General features: G+C 36.8%; 1 protein-coding gene across 1 annotated transcript in view; it reads right to left on the bottom strand.

The window, feature by feature from the left end:
- The window catches only part of cntn3a.2 (contactin 3a, tandem duplicate 2), a 72,169-nt gene that overhangs the window by 39,166 nt on the left and 13,360 nt on the right, over nucleotides 1-19,643 (bottom strand). Inside the window, exons 3-9 of the mRNA XM_066671074.1 lie at nucleotides 17,763-17,902; nucleotides 12,577-12,712; nucleotides 7,037-7,212; nucleotides 4,327-4,419; nucleotides 3,604-3,807; nucleotides 1,923-2,025; nucleotides 1,077-1,261 (exon numbers count right to left, since the gene is read on the bottom strand). Coding sequence (XP_066527171.1) covers nucleotides 1,077-1,261; nucleotides 1,923-2,025; nucleotides 3,604-3,807; nucleotides 4,327-4,419; nucleotides 7,037-7,212; nucleotides 12,577-12,712; nucleotides 17,763-17,817 — 952 coding nt within the window. The 5' untranslated portion in view covers nucleotides 17,818-17,902. The remainder of the gene's footprint in view (nucleotides 1-1,076; nucleotides 1,262-1,922; nucleotides 2,026-3,603; nucleotides 3,808-4,326; nucleotides 4,420-7,036; nucleotides 7,213-12,576; nucleotides 12,713-17,762; nucleotides 17,903-19,643) is intronic.

Here is a 19,643-nt window from a genome sequence, read left to right as displayed (position 1 = left end):
TCTCCTGTCAACAAGTGAACATCTTAATAGAGTAGTTAAACCAGATGGGAACCTATAAGCATCGTCTAATTAAATATTTAGTTACCCAGAGTGCTTTAGGTGACCATATCCACAATGTGCTCAGACTTATTGTTACTCGATATTTTATGGATTTTTTTGGACTTGAAACAGCATGAAAATATGTATAGCTGAGGATTGTTGAAGACAGATACGATGGATAACATCCATGAATTATATATATATATATATATATATATATATATATATATATATATATATATTCAAGACTCTATAGTCAAATTCATGTGTCTTCTTGTTCAGAAAAGTAGGTCGTAATATAAACTTATATAAAAAACCCTGCAAATGCGTGGCATTTACAGAGCAGATAAATGCAACCATAAGACTGAGAAAGAGAAGAGTAATTGGCAGGCATTACACAATTTTGTGTCAGGTTTAAGGGGTTAACACAGTCATGATTAAATATTTGCATACAGAACCACACATCCTCATTACTAACTGTCCTAGTTTCTTCCATTTTCAGTACATACAGCACCTAAAAATTAATTTTGCATCTTGATGTGTAATCAGTTCAGAAGTAATTAATTTGACTTTCTGCAAAACAACTGCTTCTTTTTGCCAGCTTTTTGAATTCCTGAATAAGCTAAATGGTGTTTCCGTCAACATTTAACACCACTGACACTTGTTAATGCACACAACATTGTGCTGCCAACACCAATTATATGAAGCTCGTTATTTTTTTTTTTTTTTTGTGCTGAGCCATGTGGTCATGGAAACCATACGAGAGTCAAGACAGAGAAGGAAAGCAATGAAAAGAAAATAATTGACTGAAAAAAAAACTGAAAAGGCAAAAACTGCTCTACAGCGCTGGCAAAAAATTAGAAACGATGGTGCGACAATACATGGTTCTTATGCTTTGGAGTCCAATGCTCAAAGTACAAACCTGTGAGAGATTAGTCCTACATATTGCTAATGTGTCTGGGGAAAAACCTCAGCAAACTAATTAATGTTTAATAGGAGGAGTGAAAACACAAACCCACACACAACTGGTAACATACCATGGAAGGAAAGTCGTCCTTTCACTGTGTTCCTGCCCATCTTGTTTTCTGCCACACACTCATAGCCCCCTGCGTCCTCTTGTTGGAAACTAGGAATCTCCAAAACTACATTGGAATTTTTCATCTTCACTTTGCTGGGAAATGGAACTCCATTAGCCCTTCTCCATGTTATTTCTGGAACTGGACTGAAACAGTCGAGGAGAGAAAAAAACATCAAGTACCCTTCTAACAAGGCAATTAACAATTTTAATACTGTAATGTTGTTAAAATAGTAATTAAACTCTGCCTATGAGGAAAAGTATCTTTCTGTCTTTTAATCTATTCTTCTCCAGTGCAGTGTTTGGACGAGGAAATAAAAAAACCATCTATAGATCATACGCTAATGGGATCAAATGAATTAGCTGAACTGTTTGCAAGCGAAAAACAGCTCTTTTTTTAAGACCTGAGATTCTGCTTACTTTTGACATTGTGTATAGAACCTCCATTTAGTTATTCCTAATTTACATGCTCAATTGACTTTACTCATTTTACTCAGTGGAGTTCTTTTCACACTACAGCACCCACATTGCCTTTTAGGACTTCACAGGAGGAAGGTGAAAAAACATGTATAGCTCGTCCACTAATGGGATCAACTGAGCCAGCAAAATTGATTTGGGGCAAAAAAAAACAATAAATACAATTTTAAAAACTCTGCTCTTGTGTGATGATCCCCAAACAGACTTTGACAAGCATAATTTAAATGTGGAAATGTGGAGGATGAGGGAAAAAAACCACTAGCAGTAAACAGCCATATAAAAGAAATAATTTGGTGACTACTGGTTGAAATGTCTGTGCAATTCTACGTACTTTCCAAGCGCAAAACACTCCAGTGTCACAACGGATCCTTTGGCAGCTGGAACGGTGTCAGTGAAATGAACTTCAATTTTAGGCTCATATTCACCCATTGCTCCTATGGCACACAAATGTGGGAAAAATATTAGTTTATCCATTTATAATTCATAAATTTATGGAGACTTGCTTAACATTAAACAAAAAGCTTGTGGGCTTTAAAACGACATGCAATGAGCACTTCATGGGAGGGAAGTTATCTTCAGCTTGAGCTCAGGAAAATGAAATACAACAAAGGCCACATATAATCAGAAGTGGGAAAGGTGAAATATAAAATTAAAAATCCTCTCCTGACAGGCTTCTCTGATCATCTCAAACCAGTCTCAGAAGTTGTCACGTAAGTTTTCTGCATCTGAATTTGCCACCTCTGCAAATACTTCACGCCTATCTAGAGGCCGACCCAGTGCAGTGAGGCATGGTGTCTGCAGCTGCTTTTGCATTGTTGGTGAATATTTCATTCAGCCACTGGCAAAATATGCTTTATGAGAAAGCATCAGTAAAACGGGGAGAGGTTTCCTAGAGAGCAATTTGGGGGGTTTACCAGGAAACTTAAGGTGTTTCTGCAATAAAAAGGACTGTAGCTTTAAGATAAAAGGCAACAGAGCCTGTATAGTATACTGTAAACATATCAACAATAAAACAAACTCCATTAAAAACATAGGAACTTTGTACTGTATAGCAAACTAAGTTACTAATCTAAGTATTTTGCCTTGTTTGGAAGTAAGGAAGTAATCTAACATAATTAGTCCTTATTCTCAGACAATTTCAAGTGGTATCTTTCTTGTTATTTTTTATTTTTTGTATTTTTACAAACATTTAAACAGATGCCTGACTGAGCAGAAGCTTTATATAGCTACTGGACAGTTAACCAGCCGTACAAGATAAATACTTTTAGTTTGTTTGCTTGTGAGGAACTACCTCTTCATTATGAAAGAGAGCTGTTTGCTTCCACACCAACATATGTTCACTGCTCTACTCTTTTCAACATTTAGTGCTGAATTATAAAGGATAGTTATAAAGCACATAGCTGTATATACATGTTTTGATGGCACTTTTTACAGTAATGTTGCGGTATGTTACTTTAGATAAAATGTTCTTTGCTGATGATAGCAAAAACTCTAAACACACACAGTATAACTGACCTGACCATCTATCTATTACTGTAGCTAACATTAGTGTTCTTTTAAATTAGTGAGCTTTTAAACTGAGAGGGTAAAATGCATTCGAGAATGAAAACACAATATACACACACACACAATGACTAACAGTTTGAAAACATGAGAAAACTGAATATTGCTGGGAAAAAATGAAAACTAATTGCATGTGATCTCAGTACCAAAATAATATCTGAATAATAATTCAATATTCGTTCAGTGGCATTTTCATTTACACAAAGAGAGTTTGGTTACACAAGAAAGTTTGTGTTGTTTCACATGATGATGTTGAAAACTGAGACTTCATGCAATGCATTGCAACATTGCATGAAGTCTCAGTTTTCAACATCATCATGTGAAACAACACAAACTTTCTGATGATTCAATCAAGTATTCATTCATGACAGCGACCACTGTCCATTACAGATGTTGAGTATCTTATCAATGTGCTCTTTCCATCAGCTATGACTGCAACACTTTCTTACCGTCTGTTCTCAGCACTAGTGGAGTAGGAGAGCTGAGCACCTTGCCCTTGGTGACGCGATTAACCACTACACAGGTATAGTTCCCCACATCCGACGGCTCTACTTTAGCGATATAGAGGTTCCCTGTCTGCTGAGAGACAAAACGTCTGCTGTCTTGCTGGACAAAGTACGGGTACTCGTTGAAAACCCAGGCGAACGAAAGGTCTGAAGATGAAATGACAGGAAACAGTCACGTACTTCTATAAGTGATTACATAATCTCAAATTAAATACGTGTATAAATTACATCACACAGTACTGAATATCTGGGTTACCCTTTAGTTGAAGGTATACAATTAGGCAAATAACGCATACTTAACTCACTTACACAAACACATCGATGAAGGCTAGGCAATGTTAACTACCAAATGTGCTTGCTGACACAATCTCTGTGGATGTTGTTTGTAAGGACCTATTTAAGACTTGCTTTATGTGAGTGCAATGAATGTTTTATATATCATTACCTCAGGACTCAGAATAACTGAAATATATTATTCACAGCCCCTAGTGCTACATGGAATAAGCCATGAATTGAAGCATGTTATTTAGTCTAGACATCAGCAAGTTGTGAATTCTCTAGCTCTACAGTAGTCAAAGTGAAGTTGAACCTTGAAAGATTTATAAATAAATCATAGTGAAAGACTGAAAAGTTGTCTGAATAACAGAACGTGTTCTCTGGCCTCACCTCCTGCGTATGTAGGCGTACCACATAGTAAAACGACTCCTTGGCCCTCACGCACTGACACAGCACTTCTCGTCTGAGTTTTGAAATTCAAGTCTGTGATATTAAGGGGAAAATGCTCTTGATAGTGTGAAATTATATAATACATTTAAAAAAAAAAATAGTATTGGCAGGAATAGATTAATTAACAAAACATGGGAATATAAAACATTTACTCCTCTCCCACACATTTCTGATGTAATTGCTGATTCTAATTAAACAGCTGATAACAGGCCTGGGTGATAAAATAGTATCAGTAATTATCTCAAATTAAAACCCCCATGATAACAATCATCCATTCTGAAAGGTCATTTCTGATTGGCCCTTTAGCAATTCATATTCCATTTAGATGCTAACTTGTACAAGAGGTGAAGCTCGTAACAATGACAATGTTAAGGTTTTACGGTGGGGGAAAAGGTACACTCGCTGATAGCCAGTAAGGCTGATAGCATGGTGGTTGATTATGGCTCTGACACGGCTGCCTCTGCAGACATGAATCAGAAAATAAAACCAGCTAGAAACAGAAGTAGCAAGGCAATAAGAACCGCAGACATTAGACAAAGAAATGATTGAGAAATAAATCTCACAGTATAAGCAGTTCAGCTGTTCTAAATAAGTAAATGCATGAAAAGATTTGTTGAAGATACACTTACAGCTTACAGCGCATTTTCACTTTTTAACCTAGTGGCCATAGGCAGTAAGATGCAGACACAAAGCCAAACAGGACTGTCAAAGTCAAACTTGTAAATTGTAGACTAGAAAAAGGCCAAAAATGGTCATATAAAAGAATAAGAAGAAAAAATAAGAATAAAAGAACCACAGAAATACAAGCTTGTAATGAGGCTCTCTGTGCTGCAATGCTGAAGACCAAACCTGAATGGACATGAGTAAATTAGCTCCGGTGGAGCATTCACGTGCTGTGTCTTGAGTGACTGGATCACTAGAGACTGGGGTTGGAGTCCAAGTCGTCTTGAGTTAGAGTTATTAGAACAGAATGTTAATTTATTCATGTTCACAGCCATACACATTGCAAAGCAAACTAATCACTTGTTAAGTTCAACACAGACTCACATAAGGCTTTTAACAAGGAAAAAGAAAAACAGAAAACTAAATGCTATATAAGAAAAAGGCAAAACAACTTGAAACTGTTGTTTAGTCTATAGTTAATGTAGCACAGGTACAAGTTTGCCATTGCAACAGCTAATTCAGCTTGAGATACAACAAATCAATGTCACGTATAAATGCATTTCCTCTTCCTTTCGTTTTATTCAGAACGCCTTGTCCATGCATGGCTTGTTATTTGAAGCCATGTCAAGCATGACATATCTTTTTCAATAAGGATTGTGTATGTCTGTACTACATAAGTCACACACCTAACAGTCACATACCAGAAACACTGGTGTAATTGATTCACTATATTAAGGTTGGTGATAGTAATTAATTCAGTGTAGTTTGAGTTTTGCAACATATATTTTTAACTTGTTATTATAATTATTATTATTTTTTTGTGGATTTCATTTTATATTTCCTACAAAAAAAGCTACAGTACTTGTGCAAATAATATTGAAATAAAAAATAAAAAAGTATTTTGTATGTGTGTAATTTGTATGACGTAAAAATTACATATTGTGTGGCATATGTGTAATTTTGGATAATAGTAAATGAAAACTGTAGACTGTGAAATCAGTGTGTCCAAATTATCAGCAGATGGATCAGGTCTGATGGCAGTTATGGGAAATATCCTCTCCTTCATTCACAATCTTGTGTCTTGATCTTGTGTTCTTTAAGACAGTGTCACTGTCAAGTTTGCAGGTTGAAAATTATTTATAAGCTTTATGTCTGTGTGCTGTTATTTTTTTTCTTATTTATTTTTTTAATTATTATTTTTTTTGCTGGCATGCATGGGTCCTAAGATCCCAGAATACACATATACATTGAAAATACATGCGCAACAAACTCATAGAAATCCAGGATTATCTACAGCTGAGAAGGGCAGTGAGTTCAAACTTTAGATTCAGTTCTTAGTTTGAAACAGCTGTTTCCTCTTCTTTTGTAGATAATGTATATATTTGCATATTTGATGTATTACAACTAGCACTTAATAGCATTAAGTTAAAAGCTCAACTTGCTAACTGCTGTAAATGTAAATGTTAAGCAATGTTGGCACATGGTCAGACCACTGAAATGTTCCCAAAGAGAAGATGAATGTGTTGATCGTTTGTTCCAACTCAGACTCACACTCGCTATTTGCCTGCCATAGCAATAATCAACCATCCATGCTAGACTAACCAAATAGTATTCTTATTGAATTTGATTCACAGTGTGTATCAGCTCACCAACCACTACAGTACAATCAATGTTTACATAATGCAGTGAATGGTTAATTAAAAATCGATTCAGAACAGACTTTTCTTGTGTAGTTGTGTAAGATTTCATCATTATGGAATCAGAAATCTCAACAATGGCGGAAGTCCAAGTTAAACTTGCTTAAAACCTTGAAAGTTGAAGTAGTAATTAAAAAAATAATTGTCTATTTAAATTTTAAACAACAGTTTCCATGTTTAGCTGAATATCCATTCTCTGACATTTAACTGCAAATGGTTTAGTGTAATCTTAACTGCAGTAAGCCCTCACTGGGTCAGAAGCACGCTGTGGTATATAGTGGGTGACTCACATGCGAACTGGAGGCTGGCTCTCCTGCTGAGAATGGCTCCCAGCGGGTTGAAGGCAGTACACTGGTAGATTCCTGCATCCTGGGCCCGCTCCAGACTCCTAATAACCAGGTTCCCACCAGACAGCCGACGGCGATGGTCGGCCCTAAGATCAATCAGTGTGCCATTCAGTGACCACCTGCAGAGACACAAATAATCACACTGCACAATCCACAGCAGGCAGCCACAGACTTGAGCTCAGAGCTGATTTAGAAATTACTCTGGATGTGGCAGCACACAAACTAAAACAACACACTACAAATATTTGAGTAACCTGTCACAGATAATTGAGCTTCCACTCACAGAAGGAGATATTTAGCTGTGTTATACCCTCAGAAATTCAGAATTCTTATTATGGTTGTGCTAAATAATTTGAATTTTATATATACTTAATGACATAATTACATGTAATCACACATAATTATACTACATAACACTTTAGCCTACATTTACATCTGATGTATATTCTGCACTGACAGGCTCATAAACAAAAAAACAACTGACAGCTATAAAGTAACTTGGAAGATAAAAATATTCCTGTTGGTTCCAAAACCAAACTTCAATGATCTGGGTCACTGGCTTTTGTATTCTTTGTTTGAAAATGTGCAGCTCTTTTCGCTGCATTCTCTTTATTTGTCTTTAATTACAACTAGACAGGGCCATCAATTCTTCCTCACGCTTCAGCTGCCTCTATCACCAGGGCTCTGGATCGCAGCCCACTGTGGATCACACCAACTAGAGAGCCATTCAGGAGCCAGGCCAGTCCTCCCGGAAACTGCTCAAAACATGAGGGAGGTCGTTTAAGAATCTTGGAGTTTGCCAGTCTTTTACTGTATGAGCACTATTCCCATGGTTCAGGGTGTGCAAAAGAACTGGTGCCAAAAGAAAAGGAATCTGGCACCACATGCTAATTCGAAGAAATGAAACAAGCACCTAGAGAAGGGGAATAAACATCTTATAAAAGAGAAGTATTTTATGATGCCTTGAGGATTATATGACACCCAAATCCCCCATGACACTGGCATTACCCACACCTCCTGGTGTGTTTATCAAGTCAATGTGTGAGGTGCTTTCCACATTTGCCATCAAAAAGTCTGAGTGCACTGATAAGGCAGGACACAGACTGGTTCCCTGCCACCCATGAGAGAGTATTCTCACATTTATTCAGAAGCATTACTCGCTTTCTCTTCGCGGCACTTTCTGTTTCAGGCACAGGTACGTACATCACAAGGATGCAATTTCACATGAAATTCACAGTTCGGTCATTGTCCTATGGAGCACTACGTGTCCTCTTCTGTGTATTTTTACACCTCGCCCATGGATTTAAATGCCTGGGCCTTTTCAGTATCGTTATCTGTATGAGCAGATGTACAGAGTACAAACATGAAGTGGATCTGGTGGTAAGGACCAGAACAAAAAGCCCTGCTCTTAACATCTCTGCATTAAAGGCAATCATACATGCATGCATTCTGACCAAATCACCAGCTGCTACTAATGTGAACCCCCCATTTCTACATGAGATGCAAATGGATGCCACACAAGGCAATAATAGACCAGTATCAGGTCTACAAGCCAGTTATAAATAGATGGTAGATGTAGAGAGAGCTAGGCCTGATGAAGAGCACTTGACACGCGGCTGCAAATAGGTGCCACATCTGAACGGAACGGGACAGCAAGAGAGGCAGAGTGAGCAAAAGAGAGAAAGAGGTGTGAAGTGAGGTTATATCCGCCTCAGGGCTTTTCTGGAAAGCGCTGTCGTCTCCTGTGTCACCGTGGCTGAACTCTAGTCAACCCTGCTGTTCATATCAATTTGGTATGGAATGGGATGGAAAGGCTTGGCTGATTATGAGACTGGCACTCAGGGCTCTAGAGCTGCAGGCTTATCGGCTCCATCTCCTCACTCTCTCTCCCCACTCATCTCTTATAGCTCAAACGTACTGTACCTGTAGACTCGCCCTGTAGAGAAAGTCACGGCAGCCTACGCTCAATCCGGCCAAGAAAGAAATCTCTCTCAAACACATACTCGGAACCAGTATGGGCCAGCCACTCTCAGCTGGCTAGCAAAGCTTGGCTTCCTCTAACAGACACACATGCAAATGAAAGCACACAAATACAAATTCAAATCAAGGTTGGACATATATTACTGACCTGTCTGTGTTCAAAGCACAAGCAAGCATTTGCTTTGGCACACTGCAATCCAGAGAGCAATCTAGCAGAAGAAAGCTAATAAATCACACAAGGGTAGGGTGGCCATTGGTGTTTCATAAACTTTGATAAATAGGATTAGCTTGAACTGGGTTTGACACTGTTTCTTAAACGATGCTTCCATAAATGACAGAAATATTCATCATCGGTTTGACTGACATTTCTGTCTCCAATCACGAAAGCTTACTGAAGGCTCTCTGTGGATTAAGTTAAATCTTCTCTGCAGCCGGTTCCTGCCCTGACTCAGCATGGGGATTTGACAAGAGTTTGTCAAATCTATATATATCTTTTTGGTTGTTTTTTTTTTGTGAATTTCCCCCAATGTGGGGCTAATAAAGGATTATCTTATCTTTTTGTTTTAAAATATGTTTTGGGAAAATGGAAGTCAGGTAAGCAAGTGTTATGTGAGGAATAGTTTAACTCACTACTGTGAACCTAACCCTGGCATACATGCCATTCTGAATGGAGATTCTCTTGTGAAAGGAAGAAGTTGCCTAGGACAAGGCTTAATCTTTATCCAAAAAACAAACCTGAAGGGACAGGGACAGAAATTAAGCAGAGTCCTGTACTATATATTCACTGCAGTGAAGACTCAATTTAAATGTATGAGCAGTCCAAGACGACACTTAATTCCTGTCTGAGAAACAAAGGCATGCTATTTACTGCACAAAAGGAGTGGGCCTGCAAGATTACTGCATGTCACACTGTATGAGATGCGGCAGCTGATATTTTGGTCAGGCAATCTGTGCAAACTCACATACGTTGAAATACAATAAAAATAGCCCATGAACTAATGCATGAAAAATTAGGTATCAACTACATGCTCCTCATAACAAAACAAGGCGACTGAATAACAGTCACAATTTTTCACGTTGACAAAACAAACACCAATCCAATTCATATAGAAGGAGCAGGCTAAGACATTCCTACATGGGGAAAAGAGGGCAATGAAGAATTCCTATTTTGTAGGGCATTTAGATTAAGGTAACTGAGGCACGTATGTTTTGTAGTTACATCGTGCTGTCTTTTCCATATTAAGCCACATTTCATGGGTTGGTTTTAGACATTCATTGTAACATACAAGTAACACTTTAACATTTTGGACCACAATTCCTGAAATTCCTGAAGTCACATTGTGTTAAAAAAAACACTGATTTTTACTCACAATTAAAGAATTATTTCACAATATGCAATTCCTTTCCATGACAGCATTATAAAAGAAAAACACAGGGCAAAACCAGCTTATTCCTACGTAATTCAGGCTACGTTTTGTTGTTCTGCAAGGTGTGTATGAGGTACATCATTCATGAATTTAGTGCTTGCTGTGCATGTTAATATTTAGCCAGCACTAAAGGCCTCGCAAGCTTTCTAGTGATTTGGTATTTGGTAAATGGTTAGATGGCATGTTTTTATATTGTAAGCCTTGGAAATATCTCAAAAGGAAATATTACAAAAGGCCACATTTGTAATAAAGATTAATAAACTATATTATGCAGGCCAAGTTAAACAACACCTACACATCTACTTTCGTTTTTTTATGAATCTCACAAACCTCCTGGGGCAATTTATTCAGTGAGCTGACAATTCAGATTCCTAGCACTACCGAGGCAGGGGAAGAAGAGAGAAAAGATGGTTCGGACCTATTTGCACATCAAGAAAGGCGCCTGGGCAAGGGCTGCGGCACTGGGAATGCCTAGCCATGAGATAGGGGAAAGAAAACCAGGGGAGGAAAAAAGTCAAAGGTAGAGACCATATAGCCAAGCTAAACACCCACTGCTCATCTATAAGTGGAGGGAAGAAAAGTGTTTTCAACACAAAAGGAGGAACCACAGAAAGCCAGGGGGTGATTAAAGAGACTTTGCTTAAGAGGACATCATCCTCTACCAAGACACTGAACGCCATGCTGACTGACTGCTCTAAGACTGAGAGTATGTATCTACTTAAGAGAGAGTTTACTTAGTTGATTGGCTGAAACTTCTAAGACCAAAAAAAAAAAAAGAAATAGAGTGTAATGGATTAGCTCATCAAAATAAATAAATAAATAAATAAATAAAATAAAATAACCCAGTAACGAATGTACATCAAATCAACAGTGACCATAGAAACCAAAAATACGAAATTGTGATATTTTATACGGGTTTTAATATACAATTTGTCTCCCATTCCTGCAGTCACAGCTGGTATTGTTCCAGAAAGGCTGTAAACTAAGACTGTTTGAAAATCTCTATGAGGAGTTGGAAGCATTCTGCCCTTCTAAAGGAAAGAGGTGTGTTTTTCAAATGTTTTTAAAGGTGCACTGTTTAGCCGTCTGTTGTTTCAAAGACTTCCAGGTCTTGTTTCAACTGACAGCAGGCAACCAGCTTATGCATTTTTATTTGTGCTGACTAATCAGCTCAGACAATTGAAGCTGCTAAGCACCCTGAACTAAATGATTTTACAATTTGAATTTATTTTACTTTAGTTGTTTTACCCAGCAGCACCCCTATGACAAACTACTATTTATTCATTTGTTAATTCATTAATTAAGTGACGTTTGGGTCCAAGAGGGATGCATTAGGAAGCAGCACACAAAAAATGAAATGTGAAACCTAAGAAACAAAAGACTGTGCAGTGTGCCTTGCATTTTTCACCCTCAGTAAAATCTCAATGTGAACTCCCTTCAGGAAAAGCACAACGTTTATGCAGTTGACATACACTTGGTTTTTCTGCTGTTAACACTCTCTCTCTAAAATTGGCATGCATCCATCTTTTTATGACAAAAACTGTTATTCAGTGCTCTTGAAGTGCTGATGATACATGATATACTCATAAAATTGTGCTGTAGATTATTCATCATGATAACAATGGCATACTCTAACTAAACACAACTTTACCTGATAAAAACATATGGAGATTTATTCAGCTCAGGAGCTTGTGAATGTGATGTAGGGCACTGATGGGGTCCAAGGTTTAACTGATGTAGTTGTTTTAATGCATTCATTATGTCTGACTGATCCAGCTGCAGCAAACTGAGGAAACAACTGCATTTGCTTGGGACAGTGCCTGTAGGTGCAGCTTCCAAGGCAACCAATCCATAATTCATTAGATACAACTACAAAGCTGTAACTGACCACAGCAGATAACACTGATCTTAAACAAGACTTTTTTCAGCTCATGCTATATATCCAGTAAAAAAAAAAGACCAACACTATTTCTTTAGACAATCAGTTATGGTACACAAATAAAAATTCAAATGTATCAATTTACCCAGTTAAACTCTAACAGAAAAAGGAAGAATGTGAAAAAAACAGAATGGTACCTGTACTGTGGAGAAGGGAGGCCCTTAGCATCACAGGTGAGTGTAGCCTCTTCTTCAGGTAAACCCACAGGCACCATTAAATCACTAGGCTCCATTCGCCATTTTGGTCCATGGAATGATTTATAATCCAAACATTCTGAGAGAAATAAAAACAGTAATAATATCATTTCAGGTGTTGTTATACATTACACTCAAATTTTAAAAAGACTTGATCACAAATTTACTGCAAACAACTTCTAACACATAAGGTATTAGACAACAGTTTGGAAAACTATGTAATAACATTGTCTGAAATGAATACAGCATTTAAACTGTCTATACGTCCTCCAGGCTTGGGGCATTTTTATGACATTAACAAAACAAGTTAAATACAAGAGGTAATTATTGTTATTTTCATCTTTGCAAAGTAATTGTTATTTCTCTACTTTTGCTTAAGTTAAATACTAGTCTTAAGTAACAAACAATTACATGCATCTTAACACCACTGCAAAAATCTATCTTGATACGACATGAATAAAGAAACTAGAATTGTTGGAAATAGCTTGAGAATGGTAGTGCCTTTTCTTCCAGATAATTTTATTCTCAGCATATCCAATTTTCTCATAATAAAAACTAACAACCTACAGCTTAAATTGGCTGTTCCTAAGCACTGGGCCTTGTACAGATACAGGGCCATGGGTCCTTCTCTATTACTGCCAAGTACAGTACGGAGATGTGGCAAATAACCGTAACTTTGTAAACATCTTACATATATATATATATATATATAAACACTCAACACAATTTTATGTGATTATTCTTTCATTTGTCTACTGAGTTATCACTCTATCTTTCTGGAATAACGTGAAGGCAAAACCCTGATATAGAGTCACTGAATATGTGATTGCCTTTTCTGTCCACATAGTGTAAGCCTTTGTTATTCTAATGCCAAAACTCAGAAGCATAAAATATGCAAGCACTTCATTGAGCACTCTAGGTATGTCACTGTTTTCTTCCAAAAGAAATTCAGATTTTCACTCCAGTCTTGGGTTATAAGGAGGGCATATAAAAAATATTTACTGAGGAAAATGAGCTTTAAAAAGAGTAAATAAAAATGCATTATGCAAACTGAAATTTCTTTTCATCTAATTTGATCAAACCAACAGAAGCTTGTTCATTTAACAAAATCATCTTAAATTACTTTGACAACCAAGGCAACTAACAAACAACTCATTTTAAATCAGGCATGTAATGGCAATAACATGCAAAAAATATTAATGAAATTTGTCACTAACTTGTTTTAAATGTTAAATTGTGAGAATATTGAATTATTCAACGAATAAAGAGTTGGTTATTAAAACATTTATTGAATTAAATATACTTTTATGAGTATGTATTTATTATTAAATATCAACTTAATGCCATTGATCAATGTAAATGAGCAGTGGAACCGCAGTAATAATTTTTTTGCTCAAAATCCATAAGTGCTTTTGACTGGCTGATGACTTAGGGCAGATTTGTTGTGCTGAAAATCCAAGTGCAGGAACAGAGTGGTTTGCACTCTGAACAAAAAAGCACAAGCAACAAAAAATCACCACACCCAGTAAATAAGCCAGTAGGGGCTTTTCAGTCCACAGACATAATACCGTTGGGAAGGACTGGTATAGAACTACCGTATTTTCCGCACTGTAAGGCGCACCGGATTATAAGGCGCACCTTCATTGAATGACCTATTTTAAAACTTTGTCCATATATAAGGCGCACCGGATTATAAGGCGCATACAATAGACGCTACAGTAGAGGCTGGGGGTTATGTTATGCATCAATTAGATGGAGCTGCGCTAAAGGGAATGTCAACAAAACAGTTAGATAGGTCAGTTCAACTTTATTAATAGATTACAACCCAGCGTAGTTTAAGGTAAAACATGTAGTGCAATGTTAATATACCCCACATAGTGGGGGGGGGGGTGAATTAGGCGGCTGCTTACCGTAGTTGCGAGACCTGTTGTGGCTCAATATTGGTCCATATATATAAAGTGCACCGGATTATAAGGCGCACTGTCGGCTTTTGAGATAATTTGAGTTTTTTAGGTGCGCCTTATAGTGCGGAAAATACGTAGTATAAAAGGAACACTAACAATTTCTAGTATTGGATATAATGGTTACTTTACCTAAGACATCTTTGTGCATTGATGCAAAAAATGTGCAATGACAATGAAATCTGTTAAAACTCAAAATTTACGTATTTTACACTGCTCATTTATAAGACAAGTGATGGTGGGCAAGATAGGTCAAGAATCTTTAGTTAATCTTAACACTGTCAAAAATGTTTTTTTAGCGTCTTACTTAAAAACTTTGTTTTATTGCACAATTTTCTTAACCGCACTGATCAGCACAGGAGGCGTATAATTCTAAACTCTTATCTTCTGGTCAACGACGTTGTTTAAGAAAATAAAATTTTCTTTTATAGAGATCAAAGGAACCAGTAGTTAAACAAACAAACAAAAAAGGAATTTGGCATCCACACATCACAGATCATATTAGTAAGTGTTTCATGTAAATGTAACTAAAAATGCAGAATTCAAACATGTCATTTGGGTACTGCATGTTTTTGTTCACTTTTACTGCGTTTGTAATCTCATATAAATAAATTGCATTTCTATACAATTAGACAGATCTAACACTCTTTTATACATTTACCAATCAGATCACGAAAAATATTAGTTACCGGCACCAGCTTATTGGCAAATGCCTGTAGATAAATTCTTATCTACATGATTAATATTAAACATTTGCTTTCAATAACATGTTTCCAAATGTTTGATATTTACTCTATGTGTATTGTACTAGGGATAATTTGCACTTGGTTTTATACGAAGTGGAACCTGCTCAGAGCTTGATGGGAAAAGCATGAAGCAAAGCATAATGCGTGTCAGTTTCCAGAAGAGACTAATGGAGTAAATGTAAAGCATATGCACAGAGATTACTTAAGACACTCTGGTATTAAGATGTTCTGTGTATGCTCTTCACCAGCTGCTTCCTCAGAGGATGGGCTGACAGGAATTTACAAAAATTGCTTTCAAAATTTGAAGGCACCAAATGAATCACAGTTCTAAAAATTCGTAGAGTAGAGCTGTCTCATTGATTTCCTCCCCTAGCTCCAAAGAAAAGACATTATATTATTCAGCTTTGTGTTGATTTAAAGAATGGCTAATCTTAAGAAAGTCACAATACACTATTATGTCCCACGATTACGGCTTCAGAAGAAAATTTCTATTCCTGCATCTTGAGGGAGTCAAGCTATTAAAGTGTGACATGCTATTTCTATTTCCTAAGAGAGTGTATTTGGGAGTCCCAACCCTTCCGCCAAACAATACCATTCATTTTCAAAATGACTGCACAGCTTAATTGCATCTTTTAAAGGCAAGACAAAAATAACACTCAAATTATGTTAGTTCTGGTAGGTTTTCAGTTTCAGACTGTCAATCTGTACAGCTTCCTATCAACTGGACTCATCCATTGTGACATATTGTGAGTTGGCATGCTATACGGTACTTGAATGGCAGATGAAGACATGTGGGCTTTGTTTTATTGATATAATCTGGCCCTACACTCTTAGAATAAAAAAGTACATTAGAGGTGCTTTAGCTGTCAGTAAAGGTACAAACAGTGTATATCAACCATTAAAGGTACATCAGCTTTGTTCCCTAAAGGTACATTAATATCTCTTCTCCAAAAGGTAAGTCGAATATTTGTAAGATTTCATTATGTCAAATAAAACAACACAAGTCCTTAAGATGAAAAGGGGTTTATGAAATCAACACAATTTTAAAATCTACAAATAGAATAAGGTACAATTATGTTTCCTAATAAAAGTTACAGAATATGAACCCACGAGGGTGCCACCACAATGACAGCAAAATGTACCCCCGCAGTATTTCTCACAGTGTACTTGGTTTTTTTTATTAATTAATAAAGAATGTATTTACTTTTCATAATACACATTCAACCTTAAAATAAAACCTTGTGAATGCAGGGTGGATGTTAAAATAGAAATAGTTTTCAGTTTTCATTGAGTAAAAGCTTAATTTGTTCCAATCAATCAGTCAATAAACACACACACACACACACACACACACACACACACACACACACACAATTTCCAATCAGTGGTTTTAAATCCTATGTGATTAAAGTCTCTGACTCTTGTTAATAAAACTTGCTGATTCTTGTTTTAGTGGAGGCTCTTGAGAGTAAATGTAGCTCTCCACTTTGCTTTTGCTTTTGTGAGTTTGCTGCATGTTGATTTATCAATAGGTGTCCAGCATAGTCAGCAGAAGGCATCCTCCAGTGCTGCTATTACTGATATTGCCAGCATCAGGGGTGCATTTTGATTTTAAATGACACTGTGGTGTACTTTGGTGATAAACAAATTCAAGGCATGGCAGTAGCTGGAAACAACTCAATTAAACCCTCAATTGAAGTTACATTTTAAAACCTGTATTTGAATGAGCGGACTGTAGTTGTGGAGTAGCAACAACATGCAGGTGGATGAGTCAAACTAGGACAATCTGTTATGTGTTGAACATTGTTAACAAGTTTTCTGTGACATAGCTGACCATGTTTGTTAGATTATACATGGGGCTGGTGGAAACAGAACACAGAAAGTCAAAATCAAATAAGACAAGCAAAAAAATCACTATATTTTATAGGTAAGATTGCATAGAAGGTTATATAAGCAAGATTACATTGAAACAAGAATTTTGTTTCTTGAACTCTATGATATGAACCATACTTTATGAATAAGACAGGAAATAAAATGGCAAAGGTAATTTTTGGTACACTAATATGTATCCTGTTAAAAGCATTATGAGCCAGAGTCACTGCCAGCTTCATCAGGTGTAAAAGAACTGTCCCCTGAGTTGAGCTCAGACTCATCCATTATTGCATCATTACACAAATCTCCACCAGTGAGCCAAAACCGGACCAGCACCTGGCAATTTTATGACACTCTTAAAAATCTCAGCACAGTTTTTCTACAACAACAACAACAACTTATTTACTGCCTTTGGTCATTTGTGTCCATGATTTTTTTACCACCCTCCTGAACTTTCTATCAACCATTAGACCTTTACACCGAAGTTAGTTGGTACAGTGGAAAAAGAAGTGCAGATGGAGCACATTGGAAAATTACCAATTCATTTTACCTGTAAGATAGTCCATGATTGATAGCAGCAAAAACTGTTTCCATAGTAACCTCATCTTCAGCTGCCAGAGGCGAACGAGACTTCCAGCATCCAGTAGGACGTAAATGAACAGATGCTCACAGAGAAAAAAACAGCTTGACCTGCAAGACCAAGATGATGAGAGAAATTAGAATAGAGTGGAAATTTCAAATAATCCCCTTAAGTATTTTTTAACAAAGTGTGCCTATGGTATTTGCACAAAATAGGTAGAAGTCTGCTACTTATGAGTCCTTGTATGTATTGAAACATTGTCATGACAAGTAAGGTAATGAGCAATAATGTTGTTACATAACTATTCCAGTAAGCTCTTTTCATAATACTAACGACACAGCCTACACTAGCTGCCTGTCTGGATTTTTGTGCTAATGCAGCCAACATAACCACAAAGACAGGGATACGTAAAGATCTGCAGTTTGTAATAAACCAGCTCTGAAAACTGATTACAGATTTGATTGAGGGCAAAACTATATCTAAATCTAAATTTAACAGATTTAGCAGTAGCACTGAAAGACATATGAGGGACCAGCTTTCTTTTGCAAAATGTTCTTCAGATTTGATCATTTCTTCTGGAAAAAATATATATCATTCAAATGAGAAAGCTGCTTTCACATGTATTCCTTCATAATAAACAAATGCATCATGAATATAATTTAACCTGTTAGAATAACATGCTGGCGGCAACCAGGAGTGACATCATGATGAAAAAGAGCTGCCCTATTCCAGACCATTTTGAAAGAAACCACTTCACAGCCCACAATCAAGTCCCAAATCACCTTCTCATCAATTAGGAAACAGGTGGAGAATTGTCAGGGCCTTGTATCAGCTTCCCATGGCCTATTAGATGCGTCAGAGACCACACACATTAACAGTGTGATGGCTCAGTGAGCTTGTGCTTTCCATCTTTTTATTTTATTAAGAGACTGCAGGGCTCTTTTAAAGCCAGTGGGCTTCATTTGCAAAAAAATACGGATGGCATTTAATCAATTAGTTTAACCTGCCAGAAGATATACAGAATAGATTTATAAAAGCAGAAGGAAATGGGGGGGCTATACGGTGGTGAGAGTGAAATGGAGGGAGAGAGACAGAGTGTGATGGAAGAAAGTGGATTTGGAAAACGGAGGAGGACCTGACAATTTCGTTGCAGGCTAAGCTTTTAAATTTGCTCATAAATAGCAGTTGCACTATGACACAGATATTGTATCAAAAATCAGCTTATATCTACAGTGGCCGAGAATACCCAGTGCATTGCAAATATGAAAATATGCTCCAAATACAAACACTGCAAAAGAAGTCACAACAAAAGCAAGCCACAACACAATGACACTGAACATAAAACAGGATGGAATTTTTATCTACCCGTGCAACAGTACACAGCACACAATACAGAAGGTATTATTAGAGTCTTAAATAACTGAATATATTTTTATATCCATGCTCTCCTTGTTCCTACAGTAAAAATAAAAAATAGTCAATGTATGAGTACCTACGTATTGTTATTTATTTATAAAGTAGATTACACTGAATACAGTTTCTTTCATTTATTTAAATAACAGAAAAGCATTACAAACATTGTATGCTAAACACAGGTTTGAATGCATACAATATTTCTGGTTTACTTTTATGGTGCATTGATCTTTGCAAGTTAAGTTTAATTAACCTGTAGAATCCATATATTTTTAATATTTGTCCTAACAGAGCAAGCCATGGGGTTTTACACACCCAATTTCCAGACAAGATGGATTTGTAAAACACAATAAACACCAGAGTATGTGGTGAGTTAATTCTCTTGAAGAAAAATCACAAAAAAATGCAGGTATTTCTGCAGTCACACAGCTCCAGGGA

Source organism: Hoplias malabaricus, chromosome 5, assembly GCF_029633855.1.
Source record: "Hoplias malabaricus isolate fHopMal1 chromosome 5, fHopMal1.hap1, whole genome shotgun sequence".
NCBI lineage: Eukaryota > Metazoa > Chordata > Actinopteri > Characiformes > Erythrinidae > Hoplias > Hoplias malabaricus.
This window is presented reverse-complemented; position numbering and strand designations above follow the sequence as displayed.